The sequence below is a fragment of the Panulirus ornatus genome, chromosome 57 (genome assembly GCF_036320965.1).
Source record: "Panulirus ornatus isolate Po-2019 chromosome 57, ASM3632096v1, whole genome shotgun sequence".
Classification (NCBI taxonomy): domain Eukaryota; kingdom Metazoa; phylum Arthropoda; class Malacostraca; order Decapoda; family Palinuridae; genus Panulirus; species Panulirus ornatus.
The window spans coordinates 26380298-26406222 of NC_092280.1; the positions used below are offsets into that span (position 1 = coordinate 26380298).

A 25925-nucleotide genomic window follows, 5' to 3' on the forward strand; every position below is an offset into this window, starting at 1 on the left:
TATCCAGTCCCTTCCACACTTTGTCATATCCATCCCCTTTAACTCAGCCACTTAAACTTGGCCTTATCCATATCCCAGTTACCGAAGCTAGGCTAGCTTCACCTGTTTTACGAAGCTGATTTTCTCTGCAAGATCAGAGCCATCGAGCTACACTAGCTTCAACTGCTTTACGAAGCTGATTTTCTCCGCGTCTTGTAAATTCATGATCAGGGCCATCGAGCTTCCTAGATTCAACTGTTTCATTGAACTGATTTGCTCTGCAAGACCTGTAAATTCATGATCACAATCATATTTTCGTTTTTTTTTTCACTTTCTGATGATATTTTCTTTGCGTTGCCAACAGAAAATGTGCATACAAAATATTATTTATACCTTTGGATAACAAGAACTGAAAAATTTTTTTCCTTTTTTTTACTCTGGATGATAAATTTTTTTCCCCCAAAAAGTAAATAAAGCCCTTAGTAAGGCATTTTCAGCGACAAACATTATGTAAATACATCATGGCATAACAACATGTCGACTTAGGCAATATCAAGATAATGACATGTTAAAATGTCATGAAAATTAATTAATATGGTTTTTGCTTCAAAGCCTTGCAATAATAGGTATTTCAAACTCGACACTTAATATACTGGTTACAAAAGTATATGTCTGACGTCTGTTGAATTATTATGTAAAACCCAGGACCACTTTTTTTTTCTTTTTGGTGGGGGGGATCCGGCAACTTCAATGCCACACGCCGAGCAGGAACATGGAAATGATGGACTCCTATTAAGCATGAAGGTCGTCCACGAGACTGCACCCCTTTCCCTCTGCTAACCACGATACAGCCTCGTTAGTACTACCATTTGCACGGAAGTCCGATCACCACCTCTAGTATATATGATCATATATATATATATATATATATATATATATATATATATATATATATATGACCCCGATCCCTCTTTTCGGGAGCTCCTGCAGCTCCAAGGCTACATTAGTCCAAGTCGCAGGGATATCATGGACTCCTTAGGAATGAGCAGTTCTTTCGATATAAGACTTTACTCCCGAAAAATACAGTCCTGCCAAAGACTTTTTCGCTCACAGTGTGACGTAGGAGAGTCCGGTAACGCGTCTACTCTGTGTTTGTGCGTGTGTGTGTGTGTGTGTGTGTGTGTGTGTGTGTAATGATGAAACATCTTTATGCCGTGTCATTTGCTGTCATAAATTATCAAAAAGAAAAAAAAAAAGAGCACGAGCAGCTTCTCTGAATGACTGATCACTCTTAATAAAACGCCAATTCAAATACATAATTCGAACGTATTTCGTTAGGCAGCGGCTCCTAATTTTCTCTACGCCCTTGGACCACACTACACTGAATGATAGCTGTCTGGAGTTTACAAGGTATTGGTTCCCGTGCAAAATATACTGGTAACGTCCAGTCGGGGGACCTTTGGTCTTCTGTCGAGTGACTGTTTTCGCAGAAAAACAATGAACAATCCATGGTATTGCCACCAAAGAAAAGTGGATCAAATACAATTGGTTGACAGTATTCTAATCCTTCACTGTTATCTACTGTTTTGAGGTATGTTCAACGAAGCCTAATGCCGATTATTTCGTCAGTTTGCTAAGTATATCCTAAAGAACGCTATTAACTGAATATAAACCAAATCTGAGCAAATAACGGAGATAGTACTAAATCATATAGTGGAAAATATGACAAAAAGACAGCCCAATGGCTATAAAAACAAAACAAAACTGGTTCTTCCACCCCTGGAGACAGCTTGTGACGAGCACTCCCTGATGCTGCAAGCACTCCTGCAACCGGCTGCCTCTTGCTCACCTGGCCGACATAATTCATGGCTTTATACACCTTTAAAAAAAATAATTTATTCAGGGGCCGATATTCCAGTAAGGGCAGGCAGGATAGAACAGGCTCCGGGAGAGAGTCGGACCTGGATGCTGGAGCTGCGCCGCCAACACCAAGACAAACCCATGACCAGTCCAGTGTACAACACCCACACGCAAATGCCACCACTCCTCCCACCCTAGCAGGGGGCCGCTCTCCTAGGACATCAGCCGCATGCCCGGCCATCACCACTACAAACCACCTCTTATACACCGCCACCTAACAGAATGTTCACTGTTAACAATGAGCATGAATTAAACCCACCCACCTACACGGAGGCACTTGCTGAATACGCATAATGAGTGTTTTGTGAAATGAGACGTGATATACCCGGTACCCAAGCGCGTCAAGCCCACTGGCGGGTGGGAACTGGGGGGTAGAGGGGGGAGGCGACCGACCGACCGGCCTCGAAGACTCGGCCATCATCGCCGAGCTACCGTCAACCTCGGTCAATTTATAGAACGTTAGCGTTCAAGTTTTAACAACGAGACCAACAGCACGTCCCGACGGAGCCTTGTAGTGGAAGCATAAGTACTACAATAAATATCGATTAGGATGAAGGTAAGTGCATGGGAGGGGTTTGAGAGTGGCATGGTATGGGTACTGGTGGTGTCATAACCTGTTGGGGGTAATGAAGTGAAAGAAGCCGGCTACTGAGGACACCACCTGTTGCATAAGCTCCTGGAAATTACACGCATCACACAGACCCTTCAGTTTTGGATAAACATTTACAAGATCACCTCTGTCATGCTGACTCTGCCTCTCCTGACCTAGCCGTGAAGCAGAAGGTAGGCAAGTGTGTATATGTGTGTGTGGAGGGTAAATATGTGGACATATGGCATCACCCTGGGCATAGCCAAGCGGCAGCACAGCGCGCGGGGGGGTCAACCATTCCCCAGCCACCCCCACGGAACGACTCCGCCGGACAGTCCGTACATCAGTTGAAAAATTCAGTTAAACTTATTTCAAGTCTTAAAGTTCTGGGTTTCCTCACACGGCCGGTTGCATCCAGTCAGGAGCCATAAGCTACTGATAGGTGATACATGAACAAGGACAGCATCAAGTCCGGGTACATGTGAGGGGCTTCTGTCTCTGGCGAGGATGAGCCGGTAACGCAAGGGGGAGGGGCTAGGGAGGAGTGACAACCAGCCTCCCGCCTCCCACCCAACATTTGCCTGCTTGTCACAGTGACCCCCTTGTTTGTGAACACGGCTGCCACCTCCACCACCTACCTCCTCCGAAGATTCAAGACTGAAACTATAGAGTGCGGGGGACATAGGCTTCTTAAAACTATAGTAAATGCGCTAAGGAAAGATGCGTTTAATATATTAAAATATAGGGCGTAGGAAGACGGGCTTCGTGTATTTATGAGGTACAAGAGGAGTTTACACATTCATAGACGGCACGTTGGACGATGGCCTTATGAAATCCACATAAAGAAATAGACGTAGCTATACACGAGTGAACGTTCATATACACATATTTGTAGACATAGCTATGGAAATAAACTTTAATAACGGTTCTACGATAAACAATCTCAAGACACATAACACCAAGTTCTAGTTCAAAGATTCTATTCTCCAGAGAAAATAAAATGGGACCCCATTCATAATACGGAGAGCAAATACCGCACCTCAAAATGGTACAGTGAAGAGTGCGATGATGTAAATGTTATGTAACATTAATATAAAGAAAACTGATAAATGTGAATGATTTTTCACGCAGTCAACCTCAGACACTTGCCCCTTGACCTGTAGGGAACGACTGCTGCGTGTGACGGCTTGACCTTACCCATAAGGGTCAGGTCATAGATCAAGTAGTAATAATAATCAGAGGTCGTACGGTTGAGATCAAAGCTAGTACAGTTGTGCGCAGGAAATTACGCAAAAGAAATGGTCTGTGCTTTTCTTAAACTAATCAGTAATCTCGAATGTGTCAAAAAAGGATGTGGTGGAGTTGTCTTCTTATACGATATATATATATATATATATATATATATATATATATATATATATATATATATATATATATATATATATATATATATAATCAACTGTGTTGGTGGACTCCGCCTGCTCAAGTTAAACATCAAGTGAAAAGTCACCTTTGGCGAGGTTGTTACAGCCTCAAAGTGAACTCATTCCAAAGAAGTCAACATTTTCCTTGTGCTGGAAATAGCGCAGCCTTTAGAAAGGTCCTGGGTAACTATTTCACAGAAACTGGTTCTGTGGTAATTATAAAAATATCACACCACACTTACGCAACTGAAGACTGAAGAACGCACTCCATCCCACCTGCAAGCAAAGGTCCCGGAGATCGAGGTTACATACATCGAAGTTAAAGAATATGCCTCGCCAAACTTTACGTTTTTTTCCATGATTCCCAACAAATCTTTTTCTGTTCCCCCTCCCAAATTCCTAACCAAGTGCATACCTTAACCTTAGATAATTTCTGAGGTCGTCTACAGATAGCCCCTTTGGGCTGTTGGAGGCCAAGGCCTCATAGTAGCCACAACAACCCGATCCGATCCTCAAGGGTCGAGTTGCGGCCGTATAAACCGGCGTGCCAGACGCGAAAGTAAGCGATCAAGTCTGCCTGCGGTCGTCGCGTTCATAACGCGAAAGTAAGAGTGTAAGTTGCGGACGAACCGTGGAAGAGGCGTACGTGAGCGATTAAGCTGCGGTCGCGCCGCGTGCGTGCATGACGGAGACGTGACCGTCTGCTCCGGGGTCGATACAGGGTGGTAGGGGGAGAGGGTTGACCTAAGAAGAGCCGCTCTACACGATACACAATATACTGAAGGACCATCATCTCAACCACATACAATCTCATTACTCTTACAAAATTATCTCAAAACCCATCAGCATCGCATGCTCCATATTTTTCTGTGAACTTAGTGAAGTCGAAATATAATACTATGTCGGCCCAGTCTCACATTCTTATGGACACTTGTAATTACCAACAACTGTTACTGGCAATGACTGAAAATCTTTTTGCAAAATAGCAAGTAGAAAACTGACAATTGAAGTTATTCCATAGATTGAGGATCTCTCTCTCTCTCTCTCTCTCTCTCTCTCTCTCTCTCTCTCTCTCTCTCTCTCTCTCAGTAATGCATGGGTGTCAGTACAGTTAGTGACGGCTGCGCATAGCCAAAAGTTTCCGCGGCTATCAAGTTACACTCCTTTAGCCCGTGTCGCTGTCTTTTCCCTGCCTCACCCGTGACACATTGGGTCCTGGCATTCAGTCCACAAACAATAATTTCCTCATCCCACACATGCTCCGGATCTTCCGGCAGTGAGCGATACGCGATTGGCGTCTTTAAGCAGTCTTGTAAATACTGGTAAATTCTCTCTCTCTCTCTCTCTCTCTCTCTCTCTCTCTCTCTCTCTCTCTCTCTCTCTATATATATATATATATATATATATATATATATATATATGCCGATAGTCTCGAGGAAAAGCGAAGCACAAAAAACCCGAGTGCACTTTCCTGTAAAACCACATCGTCAACGGAGATGTGATCATACACGAAAAAGCACTCGGACTTACCGTGCTCCACTTTTCCACGTGGTTACCACAAATACTAGATCACGCGCATCACTGTGACCTACTTTATATATATATATATATATATATATATATATATATATATATATATATATATATATATATACACACACACACACACACACACACAATAATTCCACCTTTGCGAGGTAGCTTCAGGAGCAGAGCCTTCGAGGAAAAATCCTAGCTTTGCTCCCTCCTCTTTTTCTACTTTTAGAAACTGATTAAAAAAAGATGACTACCCAATCCCCCCCCCCCACCTACTTACCTTCTACCGCACGCATAAGATACGTGGGTAATATTCTTTCTCTCCTACCCACAAGGATAACAAAGGCTCTGTATATATATATATATATATATATATATATATATATATATATATATATATATATATATATATATACACACACACACACACAAAGAAGATATCATTTGCAAACGTAAATATTTTCTCGCTGTCTATTCATGACGTGCGCCAATGACTGGCGAAAGTGGGTGGCTACGCAGGAACACAGCCATAACAACAACATCTGGTTGCTATTGCAGCACCTCCTTGGCGGTTCTGCCTCCAGCTACGGACAAGGCTTTGCAGTGAACTCAAACGGGACAACACCTGTCCAGCCTAAAACACTGCTATCACGGCCGCAAGTAAAACTGACCTGTAAACCCCTTGAAGAGTCAGGCCAGAGGTTAGACCATCAAATCTGAAGGGGCGTGCTCTGATCTCTAAAAGTTAATATAAATATGGTCAAACCATAAAACAGATATGGCTGGTCTGGGAAGGCCTGCGGGTAGCTGCCGAAAAGATGACAAATAACCAAGAGAAATCCAACGAAAAAGAGTAAGGGTGACTTCAATTGAAGTTGAGCGCGCTAGCTTTCTCCTTTAATGAGGAATGACGATTATGAAACTGCGAGTGGATCACCGTCCTAACCACCAACACCTCCACCCTCATCAACACTGGAGAAAATATCAGGAAGCCCAAGAAACACGAGGAGGAAAGTGGTAAAGGGATCGGCAACAGATAAGTCGTCTGCAGCAGCAGGTGGCGCTGTCGCCAACGACAGCCGAACGGAAGACCTAGGCTTCGCTAAATCAATGCAGAGTCGATGTTGGGAGCTTAAATATTGAGAGCTCTCCTGTCCCATATAACACCGTTTCAAGATGGATTTAAATGAGACGTTTAAACGTTTGTAAAGAATTTGTGTGAAAGGCGCTGGCCAATTTCTGAGAAAAAATAATCAAAACTTTGCTTCGATTCTTATCCTGTTCCGAGACCAGACCTCAGCATTGTTCTTTAATAAAGTCACACTGATAGAAGTCACGATCCCATAGGACTAAGAAGCAATTAAAATATGCAATACCAGGTACTTCAAGTGGTATGTTTCCAAGTTCCAGAATTTCTCTATGGGGAACACAACGATGTGTTTACATAGGTCTGTCATGCCAATAGGTTTCTGGCGTATAGTGGGAGACAATGCCCGACAGAATCTTCAAAATCGCAAATAAATATAAGTTTTGAAGTCTGAGAAAAAAACCCGCCATTTCTCTCGATGTGTTGATCCGCTAACAATGAAAGATATACATCTTTACATAGTTACGTCAGGTTGGACATCCATCCGCAGTGAGCGTCGTGGGCGGCCGAATAAACTGTGCCGACAGTGTTGCCAACCCCCGCGTCACGCACCATACCTCCCGCTGCCAAACGTGACGTTACCGTGAAAGTGACTCTCGCTACCAAGGAAAAGTGCGGAGGAAACCACCCACCCCGGTTTCTGTGCCGCAAACGTGCGGCTACCTGGAAGCCAGCCCCCCAAGAAGTGAACGAGAGCTATCCAAATGGTACGTGGTGTTACTCCTCGAGGTTCCAATCTTTAACTATAAAGGGTTGTGAATAAACATCTGCCTTACTGAGTGCTGAGCAATATATTTTAAGCATATCTACGTTACGTACGTTCAACGTAAATTATGGTTAAACATTTCTTGACGCAAGTCCGCAAACTGAAGGGACTAAGCGACTCAAGCAAGCTAAGAACCACAGCCCTCAATGAATATGGGTAAGATTACGATCCATCATCCATTACTATTAAACAGAAGTGTCCTTGGAAAATATAAAATCAAGTCTTCTTGCACGAAATAAAATATAACTATTCGACAAATCACAAAATATATATATATATAATGACGGAAAAATCTAACTAAATCATTTTAGCCAAGTTGACTCACTTGAAAAGGTTAACTTTCCTTAGTGTTAAGCTTTATATTTCCTAAATAAATAGAAGTTAATTTTGTTGAATTCGGTCACAGAAAACGTACGATAGAACCTGCGATTCGTCAGAAGCTATATTTCCCGGGCTCCTTTGTTGTTCTCTGCTGAATACCCAAGACTGCTACGTCATCAATCTGTCTAACTCGTTTTTGTTTAGCCAAAAGTATTACATTTCTCAAACATAAATGGCTCATCAGATAGCATTCTTGTATTTCTGGCAAGAATCAATCCCCTTTGCGGGCTCCGCCATTTTGTCTAAAGCCTCCATTCGTAAAGTCTATAAATAACTTGCAATTTTTTCCCTTCCTCGGCGGTTTCTGTATCTTCTCATTGGTGGAGCTAATGTCAAAGGCAGGATCATTCTCCTTTAAATCCTTGTCGTACCGGCTTGTGTAGGTTGCCGTGTGTGTGTGTGTGTGTGTGTGTGTGTGTGTGTGTGTGTGTGTGTGTGTGTGTGTGTATTCTTGATACTGTGTTCAATAACTTCACGGTACACACATCCACATATTTCTGACATTTTTCTTATGTTTCCGGAACGGACCTCGAGAATATGGGTTGCGTTCCAGTGACCGAATGAGGGAAAAAAAAAAAAAAAAGATAATATACGAAGAACAGAGGGCCAAGTTTTACGGCTCCTCCATCTTCCTGGCAAGTTCACATAATGCTCCCGCCCCGCTTTAAAGTCAAGATGGCACACTCGTGTGTGTGTGTGTGTGTTGGTAGACCACAATTACACCTGTCATCACGCCAGGAACACGTCCAGTAACAACGAGGCTGGGGAGCGGGTGATGCAGCAGTATGGTAATCGACACCGAGGCTCGCGGAGGGTTGGTTGGCTGCTGTGGTAACTTTCACACCCATCTACCTACCATGTAGAGGCGGAAGCCCTGCTTCCTAACCTCACCGCTGAGACTCAGCTTGGATTGTTGTCTATCTATCTTCTACCTATATATTTAATTAATTAATCAATAATAAACAAGGACATTATTCACTATCAAGGCAATCAGGATCTGCCTGTTGCCCACGGGACATCCTCACATCCACCCGTGATCTACGAATCATACGCCATCCAACGATAAATCTCATACTTAACACATCACCCCTCGGGTCACCCTCACACGGAAGAGAAATGTAAATAACGTTGTATTGCATATGTTTAGCGTCCCTTCACTGAGCTAGCAGAACAGAACAACAGCTGCTGGATTTTGCTAACCAGGATGGGCTAACCAGGATGGAAACGAAAATCGATGATAACTTCAAATCATTTTTTTCTCCAAAGGCTAGAATATTATCGCTTACCAACTTCGACCCCCTTTATGGTAAGCGATATCACCGCGAAGGTAATTATTATACTTTGTCGCTGTCTCACGCGATGTAATGCACATATATATTCACAACCGGGAGTACGAAAATCGAAACAAATTTAAACGACTGAGCACCTTACCTACTCCTGGCAGCACAGACGGTATAATTCACATACTGGAAGACCCTCAAGACAATGATTACTGATCAACATTAAAAGAAAGAAAAAAAAATATTCCCCACAGACATTACAAACATCTCGACGCCCTACGGACGCTCTGTTAAGCGCTAGGTACAGTACGCGCCACGCTGTAGGTTAAGTACTCTCCTCAGCCGTGGACTCTACCACCACCTACGATCGGGCGGGTGGGCTCCTATCAACAAAGGGCAAGGCGCCTCTTCACCGAGCCCTACGGGTATATCAATGTCGCCCATGATACTTCATCATATCCTAACCGGGTGACTGTAACGTGATCTTCCCCCATACAATCCCAAACAGCCACGATGGAACGCTCGCTCTTCATAAAAGTGCGCCGAAAGATCTTCCTACGTCATATATCTGAATTCATCACGTCTCAAGGTACTTCACAAGGCCAAAGGCAACTCGAGTTCAGAGAACGAATATTAATACGTATTTATCATAAGCGAGACAAGGGAGTCCATGCTCTGAATTTATACCGTCAAAACGCTCGTTTGTTGTGTGTGGCCGAGAGGGCTTGCCTACGCTTAATCATGTGGTATGGTAAATAAATTCTGTACACTCAAGTCTGTCGACTGTCTATGACGCCTTGCCTACGCTGTGGTACTGTCGACATGTATACGGCGGGATGAAACAGGACTAAACTATCATATTTCGCCAAGGATTTCCAACACTTGTACCAGGAGATCTTCGATTGCGTCACAGAGGCATTTCCTAACGACTTTCAACCGATCAGTGTTGACCAAGAGAAAATGGAAATATAGGTCAACAGGTCATCGTAGCCAACTTCAGCGATGATGGCAGAGCAGCCTTTTGAAAATCTACAATCGCTGGCCTAAACAGAAGAGCCCATAAGGCGAAATTGCTCATACAAGTACCTAACCTAACCTTAACTAACACGCACACACTTTCGAAGGCGCGCTTATAACACAAGCATCGCCTTGAACACCTTAGCCTCGCCCCTTCCCCACCATACTTGCAGGCGCATATTAAACAGTTCCAGGGTTCGCACACACACTGCAAGGCAAAATAAATTCAGACCATTTCCATTTGAGACCATATGCAACAATTTTTTCCCTTTTTTCTGCGCTAATCTTTATAGATACATCTTACCTTTTTTCATTAAGCTATAACTAGGTTAATCTTTACATATACAATGTTTGGCTAATCTTTACATATACAATGTTTGCATTATTTGTTTTCTGGAATCACAATGACTAATACACGTGTCTACAAAAGATGTGATAAAATTATAAATCTTACAAGGATAATTCATGGGACCATTATCTTTCAAGTCTCTCGGTCGAAACAGACGAAACGCTAATTCAAGGACAATCTATTCTTTTTTCAGGATCCAACAGATGATCCTAGAACTCCGCTGTTCGTTTCAATTTTTGTGTGTGTGCACTATTACATCAGCTGCGTGTGCACGCCCTTCATCCGTGTGTACGTTTTATTCAGAGCGTGGCGAACTTGTCGGAAGTGTATATATATATATATATATATATATATATATATATATATATATATATATATATATATATATATATATATAAAAGGTACAGAAAATCAGTTGACCATAAACTCAAGTACGTAAAATGTAATTATACAACAATGACCCAATTTTCAACCTCTGTAATCAACAAACTGCTCATTAGCATTATCAACATTAATAAGATAATAAATCATTTCATGATCTCCCAAGATACGGAATATTATTTAGCAAAATGACAACGGAAGAGGATGAAAGACAGTTTCTTTGTAGCGTATCGGTCGCATAAAAGCCTTGATCCAGGCCAGAATTCTAAGGCCCGACTCCCTGCTCCAAGCCAGAATTCAGCCCAAGTTTATATTTTCTTGAAATTGATTTATGAATATAAAGTGATACAAAAAAAAATAGTTAACTGCGACAGGATGAGAAATGAGAAACACACAAGATTTAGTGCGTGGTAGGAAATGCAATCGGATGAGTCATGGAGAAACACCTGTAATCTTTATCATGTGACTAATGAGACGCAAATAATCTGCCGTGGATGTCAAAGTTTTTGACAAGGCTATTCTTAAAAAACCTGTCACGGACAAGTTTATTAAGAATAGCCTTGTTTCTTTCAACCACTCTTTTATGGAAGTTATTCCATATGTTAACAATCCTCTCGGAGAGAGAAAAAAAAAACCTTAGCCTCATTCGAAGAAAAACGTTTGACCACGAGTTTTGGTATACATTACAAAGTAAAATTAGGCAAATCTAACCATGAGTAACTGCTTCGATTGAGACTATCAAAGCCTCTTGTATGAAATCACCTCTTAACCGTCTCTTTTCTAACCAAGCTGAAGTCGTGAAGACTGCTCTCGTAAGCTCTCGTTTCTCAAGTCTATGTACCACACAGCTTGCTTTTGTATTCTCCTGGATTTATCTTTCAATCTTATTAATCTAGGTTGACTTTATGCCTGATATTCTTTCATAGTCCCATTTTTTTTGGATTATCTGAAGTTTCGCCCGAACTCCAAACGTTCTTCTAGGCGAGGTTAGACTGGATCAGCTTAAGTTAGGGTTGTGATAACCTAACCTAGCCGACAAAAAACGACGCTAGGACGAGATGCGTAGCCAAATCTTCAGGCGATCAAATTCATTCAACAATCGAAATCCGTCTCATGGATTATTGTCTCTCTAGGAACACTATTAGAAATCTACATTTACCAGAGCAATATTTGACTCGTTTTCGACAACGATTCTCTTACATCATGAATTGAAATTCTGTTTCTCAAGCACGTCTCTTAGGAACCCCTCCCCCCCCCACCCACCCACACACACACACACACCGCCAGAGACCACAAAGACCACTGGAGTGCACTATGAAAATACGACAAGAATTCAGAAAAGACCAATATACGCAGCTGCTTCTATTCATCCTCCCCCGGGACGCCTCCCCCCCCCCTCCCCAAGGGCCTCCTCAACCGCAGCGCTCAGGGAGTCAGCCAAGCCCATCGCGCGGTACCCCCCCAAAGATCCAAGAAGTGTGATGGTGGTGCATTTCGTTTTCTTGGTAAGGCGAGTACAAAAGCTGAAGAACAGGCGTTTCTGTGTTTTCAGTGTGTCAGGTGTAACAGACCTGAATCGATGTTTGCCATGTTGGATAAGATGGGCGGCGTCTAGAACGCGAACGAGAAAGTGTGACTCGTGTATGTCTGGGAAGCGAATGGGGTAAAAGTGTCAACAAGGATGATTCAAGGTAAACAGGTGGACTGGTGCTGAGGTACCTGTGAAGCTGTATTAGTGTGTGTGTGTGGGTGGGTGTCTGTGTGCTGTGACGAGGTTGTGTATTTGTGGAGGAGGAAAAGTGTGGGTGTTGGACGTACAAATGTATGGATGGACGGGAGGCCGGGTTGCGGCCATGAGGCAGGTGTGTGGTTTTGTGCTGTCATGTGGACTGCTGCTGTGAGGGGGGGAAATGCCAGCGCACGGTGTGTAGACGTGGATGCTGGTAGTCTGTTATGTTCTGTGGGGGTATGATGTAGTTGTCTGTCCTGTTCTGTAATGATCTGTTGTGGTCTGTGTTGGAGGGCCTCTGACTCCAACAAGGGAATGCGTCAAATGGAGACTTGAAAAGAGGGAGACCAACTCGATCATCGACTCACCTCTGGGTGATCCTTGACTGGAACGTAGACCTTGTCTGAGAGAGTCACGGGGGCTCCGATGGGTTCCGGCAGGGAGAGAGGCTCCTTCTGTCCTCCATTGATGTGGAACAGGTTAGCCCGCACCTTGTTTATCTCTGCAAGGGTGTGGAGAGAAGAGTGGACACCAGTTAGTCTATTACAACACACATGCGCGGATACACACACACACACAAATCATAATCTATATGGTTTTTACATGTGCAATAACATCAAGGGATTTTCTGACACGTAAATAATAGTCACATTAAACATTCAAAACACCATCTCAGATGGTTCATGGGACTAACAACCTCCCGGAATAATCTGAAATCACAAAGTCTAAGTCGATCCCCACATATGACTTATATATAATCAAAGAATCAAGAATTATAAGTAAATGCAAAATATAAAACAAATTATATGAAATGCAAAGTTACTTTTGGGTGAAGGACAAGGGGTACAAATCTAAGGTGCCCAACGAAGGCTGTGTGGGCCTCAGACCCCACTATACAGCAGCAGTTCGGACTTGAGCAAGTAATGAGATGCTCAAACACCATCCACCCACCTGGTCTGTGTGTGTGTGTGTGTGTGTGTGTGTGTGTGTGTGTGTGTCCTCAGATGTTTTATTCCTGTCATCCCCCACTCATATAATACAGAAATGTGCGTGTGTGTTTGTGTGTGTGTGGAAAGGGGGAGGGAGGAGAGGGAAGCTATGCAAAGCTCCCTTGGAACCTTGAGGAGAAAAAAAGTAGGAAAAATGAAGAACGTGAAAAAAAGATGTCAAGATGGAAGACATACTAACAGAAAGCGTAGTCGAGAAAGCGCAGCTGGGTGGGTACTAGGTGACCCCAGAAAGTACTAGGTGACCCCAGAGTGCTAGGTACTGAATCCAGATGTCACAAGTGTTTGGTACTTGGAAAATTACAGAGCACTAGGTACGAGGTGGCCACACACACTGTGTGTGTGTGTGTGTGTGTGTGTGTGTGTGTGTGTGTGAGAGAGAGAGAGAGAGAGAGAGAGAGAGAGAGAGAGAGAGAGAGAGAGAGAGAGAGAGAGAGAGAGAGAGAGAGAGAGAGGAGGCAGGCAGGTGGTTCTGGGATACCAGTTCCATCTGGTTCGCCTCAACCTGCCTTGCATCGCTCTACTGTATAAACTCCCGGCGGCTCAAGATGGAGCTAATTCACAAGGTCCCAACCCACAGGAATGTGCGTCTCACTGTGTCTCCAGGTCTTCCGTGCACTGGGGGGGGGGTCGTCGACAATCCAACCAGCTCGAAGTAGAAGAAGCAGAGGAAGAGGAGGAGGAGGAGGAGGAGGAGAAGGAACAACATCTCAACAGCAGATGGGCTGGTTCAGCAACAGAACTCAACTCAGCTGCCGCAGTAACAGCAGACGTAACTCGGCTGAGATTCGACCTGGCCCATAATGTCCTCGGCATCACGTCTCCTCGAGCCCGCTGTACAATTTACTTGTTTACTTTGAGGTCCTGAGTTCGTTCTTGCTTCCACCACCAGGATACTCATGTCATCCCCTCTGGGTCACTGTGGTCCATTTGGGGGTTAGTCAGCGTTATTCCCAGCATTACGAGACCCAATAACGCCGTTACAGGCTGCGTTAATCTGTACCTGCAGGCTGGCCCAATGAAGCTGTGAGTTTTACGTAGATCGGCAGCATATACATCCCGGCAGTTTAATTGCCTTAACGACGGCCGTCAGTCGAACGTTATGTGACCGGGAGTTTGCCATGTGGGGACAGCCGGCAGTTTTTGTTTTCCAAGGCTTCATAACGATTGGCAGTTTTTAAAGATTTGAACAACGTCCTTCTAGGGGGAAAGTTACAACACACGAGTTTGTCTTTCAACTTCCTGAGAACAAAAGCAACACCTGGTCTTCTCTCCCCCTCCAATCCTCCCCACGGGGGCGCTAGACTTTTAAGACCTCCCCCCTTACTTCACACTCACTCCCGGGCCAAACACCTGAAACACAACCCAGGGCGTGTTGAGCCCTAATTCACTATTCCCGTTTATCTTTAGGTCATCATACTGAAAATACGATCAAAGCGTCGGTTTCAAAATGATTCATTTTTTGCTTCGAAGCATCCAATTCGTTCCAACTCAATTTGGCCTTCAAAACTCACTTCGAACTTTCACTCGAGGCAATTCTATACAGATCTGAAAAATCTATAAATGTCAGATAAGTCAATTCTATTCGGTCCTGCGAATCTATCAATATCGTATTCAAATGAAAAAAAAAAATCTAAATTACTTTCCAACATCAGATTCAATGCATTTAACCTTGCTAATATGATTCACACTTTATATATATATATATATATATATATATATATATATATATATATATATATATATATATACACACACACACACACACACACACACACACACAACCCTCTGTCTTAACAATCACTATGGCTACAGACCAGATACACCTTGGGGAAAGGTACAGTAACCTGCCAAGATTCCCCCTCCACACACCCCCACTCCCTCTTCTGGTCACACACGAGTTTTTTCGAGTTAACTTTATTATTCCTAAGGCGGCAGTCAGCTATGCGTCGAAAGAGGGAGATTCACTTTTTCCCTCGCGCTCACCACACACACACACACACACACACACACACACACACACACACACACACACAGCACTGGGGAGGGAAAGATTAAACACACACGGAAGTCTTTCTAAGACGATTTTTTTTAAGACGCGAAGAATTTCTTTTTCAGACGCAAAAGAAGTCTTTGTAAGGGCAAGGAAGTCTCGGTTTGAGACGCAGGGAAGAGGAAGTCTTTCCAAAACGCAAGTCTTTTTCAGACACCAAGAAGTTCTTTAAGGAAGGAAGTCTTCATAAGAACATTAGAGCGCCGTTGGAGGAGGAGAAGGCGGGAGAAATGCAGAGATTCGTCCGTCTGAACTCTTCAGCAAAATGTCAACCGACTTTGAATAATGAGGTATACACAGTCGAGGCAAAAAAAAAAAAAAAAAAAAAAAAAAAAAAAAAAGCGAGCAAGCAGCAGGCAGGGAGGAAGGCAAGCAAGCAATGAGGTAAACAAGGCTGCCAAGCTACTTAAATAAACGAGGAGAGTAATGTCAAAGGAAAATGCGTATAAACACAATAATGCCAGGAGGAACAAACAAAAAACCACCGAAGGCTTTCTTGCAGATGTGGGATACGTGAATCTCCGCCATGAATGTTGAAATCGTGGTGCATGCAGCTTTGAGCTGGAGGTGGCTGTCTTGAATCCAATTTAAGCTGTTGGAGGAAAGGGGGGCGGAAGGGCTACTGTACCCCAGCATAGGTGGGAAAGACTACCTCAAGCAGGTTACTTGTCGTGAGAGGGTGAGGCTACTTCGTCTCAGCAGGGAGCCTAGAAACACACTACCTCAGGAAAGCAACCAGCTGAGTAAAAGGAGGGACCTTGAGCTATTAAGAGCATGACAGTACAATGCGCACTTTCACATGCGCTTAACAATGTTGATGGCGGTCCAGTGTTTGGCAAAGGTAAATGTGAGACGCTGTGGCGGTGGTGGTGCTGCTGTTGGAGAGAAGTAGAGCTCGATGGCAGGTGATGGGAGTAAAAAATCAGCTGTTGGAGAGAGAGAGAGAGAGAGAGAGAGAGAGAGAGAGAGAGAGAGAGAGAGAGAGAGAGAGAGAGAGAGGCAGTGTTGGAGTGCTACCGGTGGTGACAAAGTATAGGTACTAGAAAAAGGCAGTGTCGGAGGGCTTGTGGTGGCGGTGGTATAGTTTAGCTGTTCGAACCCCTTCCTCACCCTGGCGGTGAAGTTCAGAGGTTGGCAGAGGTAGTAATGTACAGGAGGTAATAATTGCCTCAACCAGAAGCCGACCATCATGACTCTAACGCTACAAATTGGACTACAAATGAACACCGCAGCTCCGTGCTGTGCGTGAAGGGGGATGGAAGGGGATTAATGACATTCGGTTGTAGACGGCCAATCATTCTAACCCCATACATGTATACACACCTCTGCAGTATGCGGGTATTATCGCAAATAAAACCCGACAAAATAGGTGGCACTGAAGAGGTCACGGATACAACACATTTAAAAAGAAAATGTTAGGATGGGTCTTAAGACCTGGCCTTTCTTGTCATAAACTGTAGATAATGCGGGGAAATTAATCACCGAGTGAATAGAATGATAGAAAAAAAATGTTAAAAATTAATCACCGAGTGAATATAATGATAGAAAAAAAATGTCAAAAATTAATCACCGAGTGAATATAATGATAGAAAAAAAAATGTCGAACATCATGTTGTAACGCCATACAACAATCTTCTTGTCCGCCGCCTCTCGCTGATTTGAACACAGGCTGCGCCCGCGGAGTTCAGGGGGTTGCAACGATAACCACACCACGGTAGCCTATTACTGCTACTACTACTATATGTATCTGGAAACATTTGGGCTCCATAGCGGCCGGCAGTGCGGACTAGCAGTTACCCTTATTTCTGCCAATGATGAAAAAATGAGAGAGAGAGAGAGAGAGAGAGAGAGAGAGAGAGAGAGAGAGAGAGAGAGAGAGAGAGAGAGAGAGAGAGAGAGAGAGAGAGAGAGAGAGAGAGAGTCAGCATCTGTCTGTGGCGCTGAGATCAGTACGAAGGTCTTTAGTCAAAGACGAGTGACAAAAATAAAACTTTCGTCTCCTCTCGTCCCACAGCCACACGACACCGTGACGTTCCCAGAACCGGGGGCAAGAGTAAACGACGCCAAGACGTTCCCAGAACCACAGCCACCGTCAACGACGCCATGACGTGTCCAGAATTACGAACACTGTCTGTGACATCACGGCGTTCCCATTTTGACGAGAACAACAGACTTAAAGATCTCCCTTCAAGCGTAGTTCGAGACTTCGAAGTTTCCTAATCAGTGAAAAACGGAGGAAAAATGAACGAAAGCTTTTATTATCTGCGAATAACAGCCTCGAACCCTCTACGTACGTAAAACACAAATGTTCATGTACACACACACACACACACACACACCAACGGACATCCACGCATGTCTGCACGTCTACAAACAAATGCATAAAACGTAATTATAATCTAGTCGGCGTGGGTTGCAGCGGCACCATATACGGGCAGGAGGTCGGTAAACTATGGGAGGAGTTCCCTATCCTCCAACGTCCCACGCTTTCTGCCCTGCCTCACGTAGGCCCTTGCCTGGTCACCCGCACCTGCTGAGCTCCGTCCGAGACTAACCGGGAATACTTTGGAAGACATTCATCCACGGCATCACTACAAGACTTCTTTCTACTCGATCGCCCGGCAGGTTCGCCATGTCGGAGGCTACTATTGAGTATCTTTTGTTTACAAAGCCTCGCGTAACTTTTTGGTCGAGGAAGTCTCGACCAAACTGGTTTCATTATACTTATGGGATCTTTACATAACTTCTGGTGGTTTCGTAGCCTTCCATATCTGTCAAGCAATTGTTTTTTTTTGTGTGTGTATGTGTGTGGAGACTGGAAACCGACCAGAACTTTCAGGATCTTCCATACGATATATAGGTCTTCCGTCAACGCCCAGCGGAGAAGGACGTGTGAGTGATTTTAATACTCTGTCATTTCTGACACGATTCAATGAAGGTTCTACCTAAATATCTGCGCACTTTACACCAGCGCAATGTCACCCAGTTTTCATAGGTGGCTGACGAAAATAACTCGTTTTGGTAATTCGCAAAATCCATCCTACTCTGCTCTTAAGAAACAACAAACAGCTTTGTTGTGCTCGCTTACACTAAGGTTATCCGAGATGACCCAAGTATTCCTTGACCTTTTGCTCTTCTCTCCCGTAATACAATAATGACTGTGTCCTGCATTCTGTTTTTAGCTCTGTAACCCTGTATCTCACATACCATATAAAGAACTCCCTTAAACTCTCGACTCTTAACAGAGTAAACAATTAAGGAAGGTAATAAATCAGGGAGGAACCACCTCCTCTACAGGAAGGTTGGGCGAGAGGCCAATATTTGCGATTCAACTCAAGGTCTGGGTGGTGGCAATTCTTATACAGACGCAATGGGGCCACTACCATCATAGGTTCGGGGCGCGTCACGGATCCATTTAAGACAGTCTGAACACGTTTCCGTCAAAACATTCTTCTTTCGGTTAATAAGTGTCGAATATGCGTTAATTTTCGCAAAATCGAAACAAAGAGTCTAGGGAACATAAATCTATTGATCTGAACGATTCTCTTCGGTTGAAAATTAAATCCCCTATTCGTATTTTGTAGAGTAGCGACGCAGCACGCTTATCTCAGCTGATATATTCCATATAGAGAGAATTTCAAGGTAAATGTCAAACGCAAAACCAATGGTATCAATGCTCAATTGAATCTGTTACTTCCTGGGTGAGAAATTTCTATTGAAATCAATTACCTTTCGGTAGGTCTCAAGGATCAAAAACTGAATCTACGAATTACAATAGTCACAATCTGTTAGGACGTGGACGTGGGAAACAAATTACAAAATACAATGAAACTTTTTGCCCTTGGGCAAAAAAAATATATAAATTCTTTCCGGCAATCAAATGGGTATAATAATACGGTGTAAAATCTGTCTAATGATAAGATGGCTTTCTAAAGCACTGGATCATGATATACAGGCGGGACTTGCATCAACTTCAATATACACACAAAAGACGAACGAACATAACGGTGAAAGCCTGTGGATGACTAATTCAAGAGAGCTCAAAATACAATGCATCAGCACGAATGGGTCGACTGTGTGGGCAGCATTAGGTTGAATGCATCATCAATTATCGCTTCAGACAACGGGTCCCAACCGATTGCGTCCGGCGGCAAGCAAGCACCGCTCCCCCCTGCGGGGTTAAAGACAAGACCCCGACAGCAAACCACGGGTGACTGTTGGCAAGCTAGAGTAAGCGAAGTGTGCATGACAGTGTAGAAGTGTAGATGTGGACTGAGTTAACACGAAAGTGTGTGTGTGTGTGGGAGTGAGTGAAAGTTGTACGCAGAGTGAAAGAGCAAACACGGCGAGTGTGGGAGTTAGATGTAGGTGGGACGAGTTTCTTTTTTTTTTTTTTCTATCCTTTTGCCACAATGGCGTAGCCAGAGGCGGGGTGTGGTGGTGTCAAGGGGGGCGATAACCCCCTCCCCAATCACAACTACATCCCCAGCTTTATCCCAAAGAACTTTGTTCATGTTAACTCCCACCGATCCCTTGTTCATTATAAATACTGATCCCAGCTGCACTGCTAAAATCAAGTACTGTAAAATCTACCGAGAATAATTATTATATGGAATGCCTACTTCTAAGCATGGTATACCTTCACCATTTCTCTTTACATCCCTTTTTAAAAAGGAGATAACTAACTCTTGGGAAAATAATATTCCATTTAATACCGGAGTTCGCATCTAATATAATGAAGACTAGGCTTCATTACAGTCCTTATAACAATATTGAAAACTAAACCCAGACGGCATGTTTAAGACCTCTAATAAGTAGCCTATAATCTAATGTTTCTTCACATGCAAATCACATTCGAATTATCGAAAGGTTAAAAACTAGTAGCAAGAGAGTCTGGGCAATAAATACCAGTGGTTACCAACGGTCCAAACACGGGAGAACAGCTTTATAAAACCCTCCCTGCCACAGAGAGAGAGAGAGATTAAAGATCACTTCACAATAAAAGTTTATGTCCTACCATTTCTCTAGTACATAAACAAGTACTGGAAAATCATCTCAAATGTGTATTTCTCATACATGACGCATTTACAAACGGCAGAGTAAGGTAATCATGTATCGTTACGATTACTATCTCTGGTATGATAATGTTTTTGATCAGCTATGTGATTTTTTGTTACTAGTGAGTTAACATTAATTTTTCAAGGATAAATATTAGTAGGCGTAAACAATATACGCATACACAAATGGCAATCACCATACTCTACAAATTACCTGTGTTTGATTAATACTTTGTGGAAATCATCTTTGCACTGCCAGTTATCATCAGTAAAAAAAATTGTCTCGAAATTCTATTTAACGCAACACATCATTGCTAACATCTTGAACACAACGGTACGACCCCTTAGTAATGGTAGCGTGACATTATACACACCAAATCCTCAACTTCTTCCCGCTTATGGCCTCACCTGACAGCTTGTTCCATCCATCTACTACTATTACCGCTGCCCTGTTTACAATTTTACAATTTACAAGCTTTACAATTCTAAACGAAAGAACCAGACATATATATATATATATATATATATATATATATATATATATATATATATATATATATATATATATATAATTTTTTTTTTCTTTTCATGCAAGTCAGAATAGTTTTCATGAAGTTCTAACTGCTCTTTGGACAGAATAAAGAGTCATCTTAATCACTACAGCCCAGAGGTTCTATCTCAAGCAAATTGGAAATATTCCAATTCCCGGAAATCCAAGTAGCGCCTTTTGCAAGCAAGATTTTTCAACTGATGCAACAAAAGAGAGAGATAAAGTCTGTTGGAAAATGTCACAGTCTACTGAAAATAAAAACATGCAAACAAGAAATCCAAGAACTTGTCTTTTGCGTGCAAGAACGCGAATGACTATTAATAAGTTACAATACATCCAACCGTGGCAGAAATGATTTCTTTCAACCACTGCACCATACGAGAAAATCTGTAAGACAAATGCCCTAATGGAAATATAAGAATATAAGCCAATTAAGAAATGTTTGCTGATGACTTGGAAACTTCTTCAAAAGCTTGAAAATAAATGGAAAGGTTACTTTGCCGACTAGTCAGCAACGGTGGGTTATACAGACAATTTGCCCGACTCGCTAATTTCCTTTACTTCCATCTTGTTAGCGTACTCGACAATTTACCCGACTCGCTAACTTCCTATATTCCCTTCCTATTAGCGTACTCATCAAAATTTCCTAATCTTTTTTCATACATGTCTATTCATATATCAGTCTGATGAGCGATTAAAACATCACTCTATCAATATGATGAGCGAGATGATCAATTCTTAATTGCACATAAAGTCAGGCAGGGTTGCGTGAGAGCTTCCACCCGACGCCATCTTCTTGAAGCCTAAGAAAATGTTGCAGTGAATCATACTCGACGCCATCTTGAAGCCTAGGCGAAGTGCTGGCGGACTTGTATCATAATTTTGAAGCCTAGGCAGTGTTGGTGGCCTCACTCATACCCGCTGCCATCTTGAAATTCATGAAAAGTATTGGGTTAAATCATACCCATCGCTATGGGCTTCCAGACCATAGCCTATCTCAAATAATGATAAAAAAAAAAAAAAAGGAGGCGTAAGGGAAGATAAAGTCAAAAGTAAACTAGTCGGCAAAATAACGTCTGACCCATCAGTGCAGACTAGTTATTAAAAATAAGGGGGGATCTTAGCTCCAGGTGCTTGAAGACTTCCTTAAACCAGAGGAATCTTTCAGTGTCCGTTGTATTTTACGCTGTCCACAGTCATTACCGACAATCACTTCAGAAAACACTATCATAATCTAAAGGACAAATTCATGCATATGTAACATACCAGACAAACCAATTAATATGCCTTGGATAAGATTGCAAGAGAGTAATTTTAACTGAAAAAAAAAATCCTTTTAAATGTCAAACCTTGGGTGGAGTAAGAGAGGTGTGGGAGGAGTGTGTGGGCAAACTTTAGCGAGTGAGGTAGGCGCAGTGAAGTTTACATGTGGGCAGAGCGAAGTGTGTGTGTGTGTGTGGGAGAGAGAGAGAGAGAGAGAGAGAGAGAGAGAGAGAGAGAGAGAGAGAGAGAGAGAGAGAGAGAGAGAGAGAGAGAGAGAGAGAGACGCGAGATAAAGGTAGACTATCCCACCACTGTGCGTGACTGGCTTAAAAATTCTGTATGGGGTCGAGTGAATGTAGGTTATGTTGGTACAAGTGGGAAGGGGTATGTATATAAGGGTGTCGGCGGAGTGTGTGTGTGTGTGTGCGTATGGCTGAAGAGACTTTGGGGAAGAGAAAGGTGTAAATGGAATCGACATTTAAGTACGTGTTGGCAGAAAAATAGATGTGCATACTTTGATACTTGATATGAATGAGTACAATCTATATATACCTTACCTTACATGAGGGATATTGGTATGGATATAAGCAGACTGGTGTTGTGCGTAGAGGGAACGTGGATTTTGTATAGTATGTCCTACAGGACAAGCGGCATATCGGAAAATCTGGGTAATACAGTGGCCTGTGTGAGGAAACCTCGTGCGTAGCTAGTTATGAGTGGCTGTGAGGGACCGTGGGGGATCATGAGGTTAAGCAAGACACCGCCAGCAACATCAGTAACACAGTCTGAAGCATAATAAACCTTGGTAATCAAAACCTACGAATGTTGTTCTTAACTGCCAATTACTCTCTCTTCACACTTTATCAATGTTTTTAATCTCTAATGTTTAACTTCAATGCCAAGTGTATTCAAATTTCGAAACGTCCATGTTCAATAAATTGTATAATCTATTCGCTAAGTTCACGAGTTAAAAATAACAGCGCAGGATTACAGATTACGTGCATAAAATGCAAGAAAAATAAATAATGACAATCCATCAGGAGGAAGATGGCGTCTTCAAGGGTGAAGTCAGGTGCGTTCAAGCCATCACCAAACGGCCTCACTTTACTAGATGAGTGAGCACGGCCTTGCTTTCACTCGTCACTCACTCGAAAAGTCTCACTCATCCCAACCATTCACACATCATGATCATTCACACATCATGATCATTTCTTCCCGTATATTCAAAAAAGAAAAAAAAAGTACATAGGAACCCTGTTTATTACTTAGGGTTTGTACACGTACGCCGAATTCAGAGTATAACACGAAATCCGAATTACAAATCAAATAAAAACCTTGAACTTCCTTAAATAGACGTTAAATAATAGCTTAAGTAGTTAGCAGAGCGTCCTGATCGGTGACGTTTTTTCCGCGATTATAACTAAGTGCCACCGACTTGAACCTTATCCTTGAGGAACGTGTGCGGCCAAGCAAATTAACCTCACAAACCACTGACGTACCTCTTTCAGTCTTAATCACACTATTACTCACAATTTCTAACTTCTCTAAATGAGGGTATTCCTATAAACATTGGGTTTAACGGTCCATTTCAGGCATATAATAGGTTAACTGAGGGGGGGGGGGGGGAATAAAGGCAACTTTATCACTATGGCTTACTAGATATTAAATTTCAAGAGTGATTATGGCACCAGAACATCTGTAGATTATGACTGAAAGGATAGTTCCTACCATCCCAAACCATCTATGACGTATCCTAAACATCTGGCATCTACCTCGTGCAACGAGATCGACTGATACCATTGCAAAAGCCACTAATTTTCTGTTGAACATATTACTATGTGGATTTCTATTACATTTTTCCCCTCTGGGCAGGTGATAATCATTACTCCAAACAGGTTTTAGAAAATAAGTGGTGATTCATTTTCTTACTTCCAATATCCCAACCGATGCCAGCCTTCTAAAAAGAGGCTTTTTATAACGAAGTGTTTTAAAATCAAAATGCGCTTAACATCTACAAGTGTGGGTAGTATTTATTCTATCAACACGCACATGAACATTCTAAACAGCATTCTTAAGCAGCCAAGATTTGAATGCGAATTTCATATAGCACCAGACACATGTCCCCCGCGAGCGACAAGTCACCTTCGGCAAGGCCCTCTCATCACCACGTAAACAGAAAGGACAAGTCTCGTCGAGGAACCTCTCGCTCCAAAGAAGTCCATCATTTCCCTGTTACTCCTTGGAGTGCATCCTCGACTGTAGGTAGATACGTCCCAATAAAGATGCCAAAAGATGGTGTACTGCTACTACTACTACAAAATACTACTACTACTACTACTACTAATAATAATAATAATAATAATAATTATAATGATAAATAAATAAAAAGTTCATAAGATCATTTTTCTTCGGTCAAATCTTAAAATGAATATACGAACTCGTCCAAACTGCACATAGTTTTTTTTTTTACTCCCATACAAATTACAAGCCATTGGGATACCGGTACCGATCCGGCACGGTAACAGAATTCGTTACATAACAAATTTCTCTGAATAACCAATCCATTATCATTGAGAATTGCAGGGAACAAAGGCATTACATTATGTCACACGATCCCGATAAAAGAGATGCGCTAGACCAACCGAACCAAATGCCACTTGCTCTGAGGCAATGACAATCTAAACACCAAAAAATGTCCGCAAAGGTTAAAAGTTAACTAGTAATTACCGAGGTATGTGGCATAAAAATACCATCTACAACCTTAAAATATAACAGTTAACTTTATGTCCGACAGCTAAAACAAGTTTCGAACATAACCATCCAATTATCGGATGCAAGCAGCAAGCGTTGCCAAAGGGATGGGGCGCCCTTTAGGCTACCTCCCTCGCCACTCCGGAGCCTACGTCATCACCGCACCTGGCCAACCGCTCTCCCTATACGCCCATCATATTTGCTCACCGAGCACATACACCACCCCACAACCTCCCATCCTCCTTACATATTCCAGCAACTCCTTTACTCTACGGTGTATTACAGGCACATGTGCGTGTAAGTCATGTAAGGAAGCTGATTGTGTTAGCGGCGTATATAGCAGCAGATGCAGGCACACACACGCACTCGCCCAGAGCAACACACAACTCAACCTCTCCTCAAAAGGTAACCAACACCTTACATGGTTCTTTAAGACCTGTGAGTCAGCCCCAGGGATCGTCCAGGAGGAGGAGGAGGAGGAGTGATGTAATTAGGAAGACGTAGGAACACAAGGACAAGGAGAATTATAAAAGGAATAAGTCGTTAAACAAATCACAATTGCAGGCACGTCAACTCACTCACTACCTTTTATAACTCTGTTGTAGGATCCATCCCAAGTCTTCTTCCAGCTAATATATGCAGCCCCAGCAAGCCTTGAGCCCTATCATCAGTAAATCAGTTATTATCCTAAGCCTTTAGTAGTACCGCTAATGGCCGCCAGGTTTTCCATTTGTTTCCATGAAAAA

At 42.8% G+C, this 25925-nt stretch overlaps 1 protein-coding gene across 5 annotated transcripts in view; it reads right to left on the reverse strand.

Annotated features, from left to right (window-relative positions):
• Window positions 1-25925, reverse strand: part of how (protein held out wings) — a 211095-nt gene that overhangs the window by 59322 nt on the left and 125848 nt on the right. For all 5 annotated transcript variants that reach the window (XM_071694858.1, XM_071694855.1, XM_071694859.1 and 2 more), the window contains exon 2: window positions 12867-13000. In XM_071694858.1, coding sequence (XP_071550959.1) covers window positions 12867-13000 — 134 coding nt within the window. The remainder of the gene's footprint in view (window positions 1-12866; window positions 13001-25925) is intronic.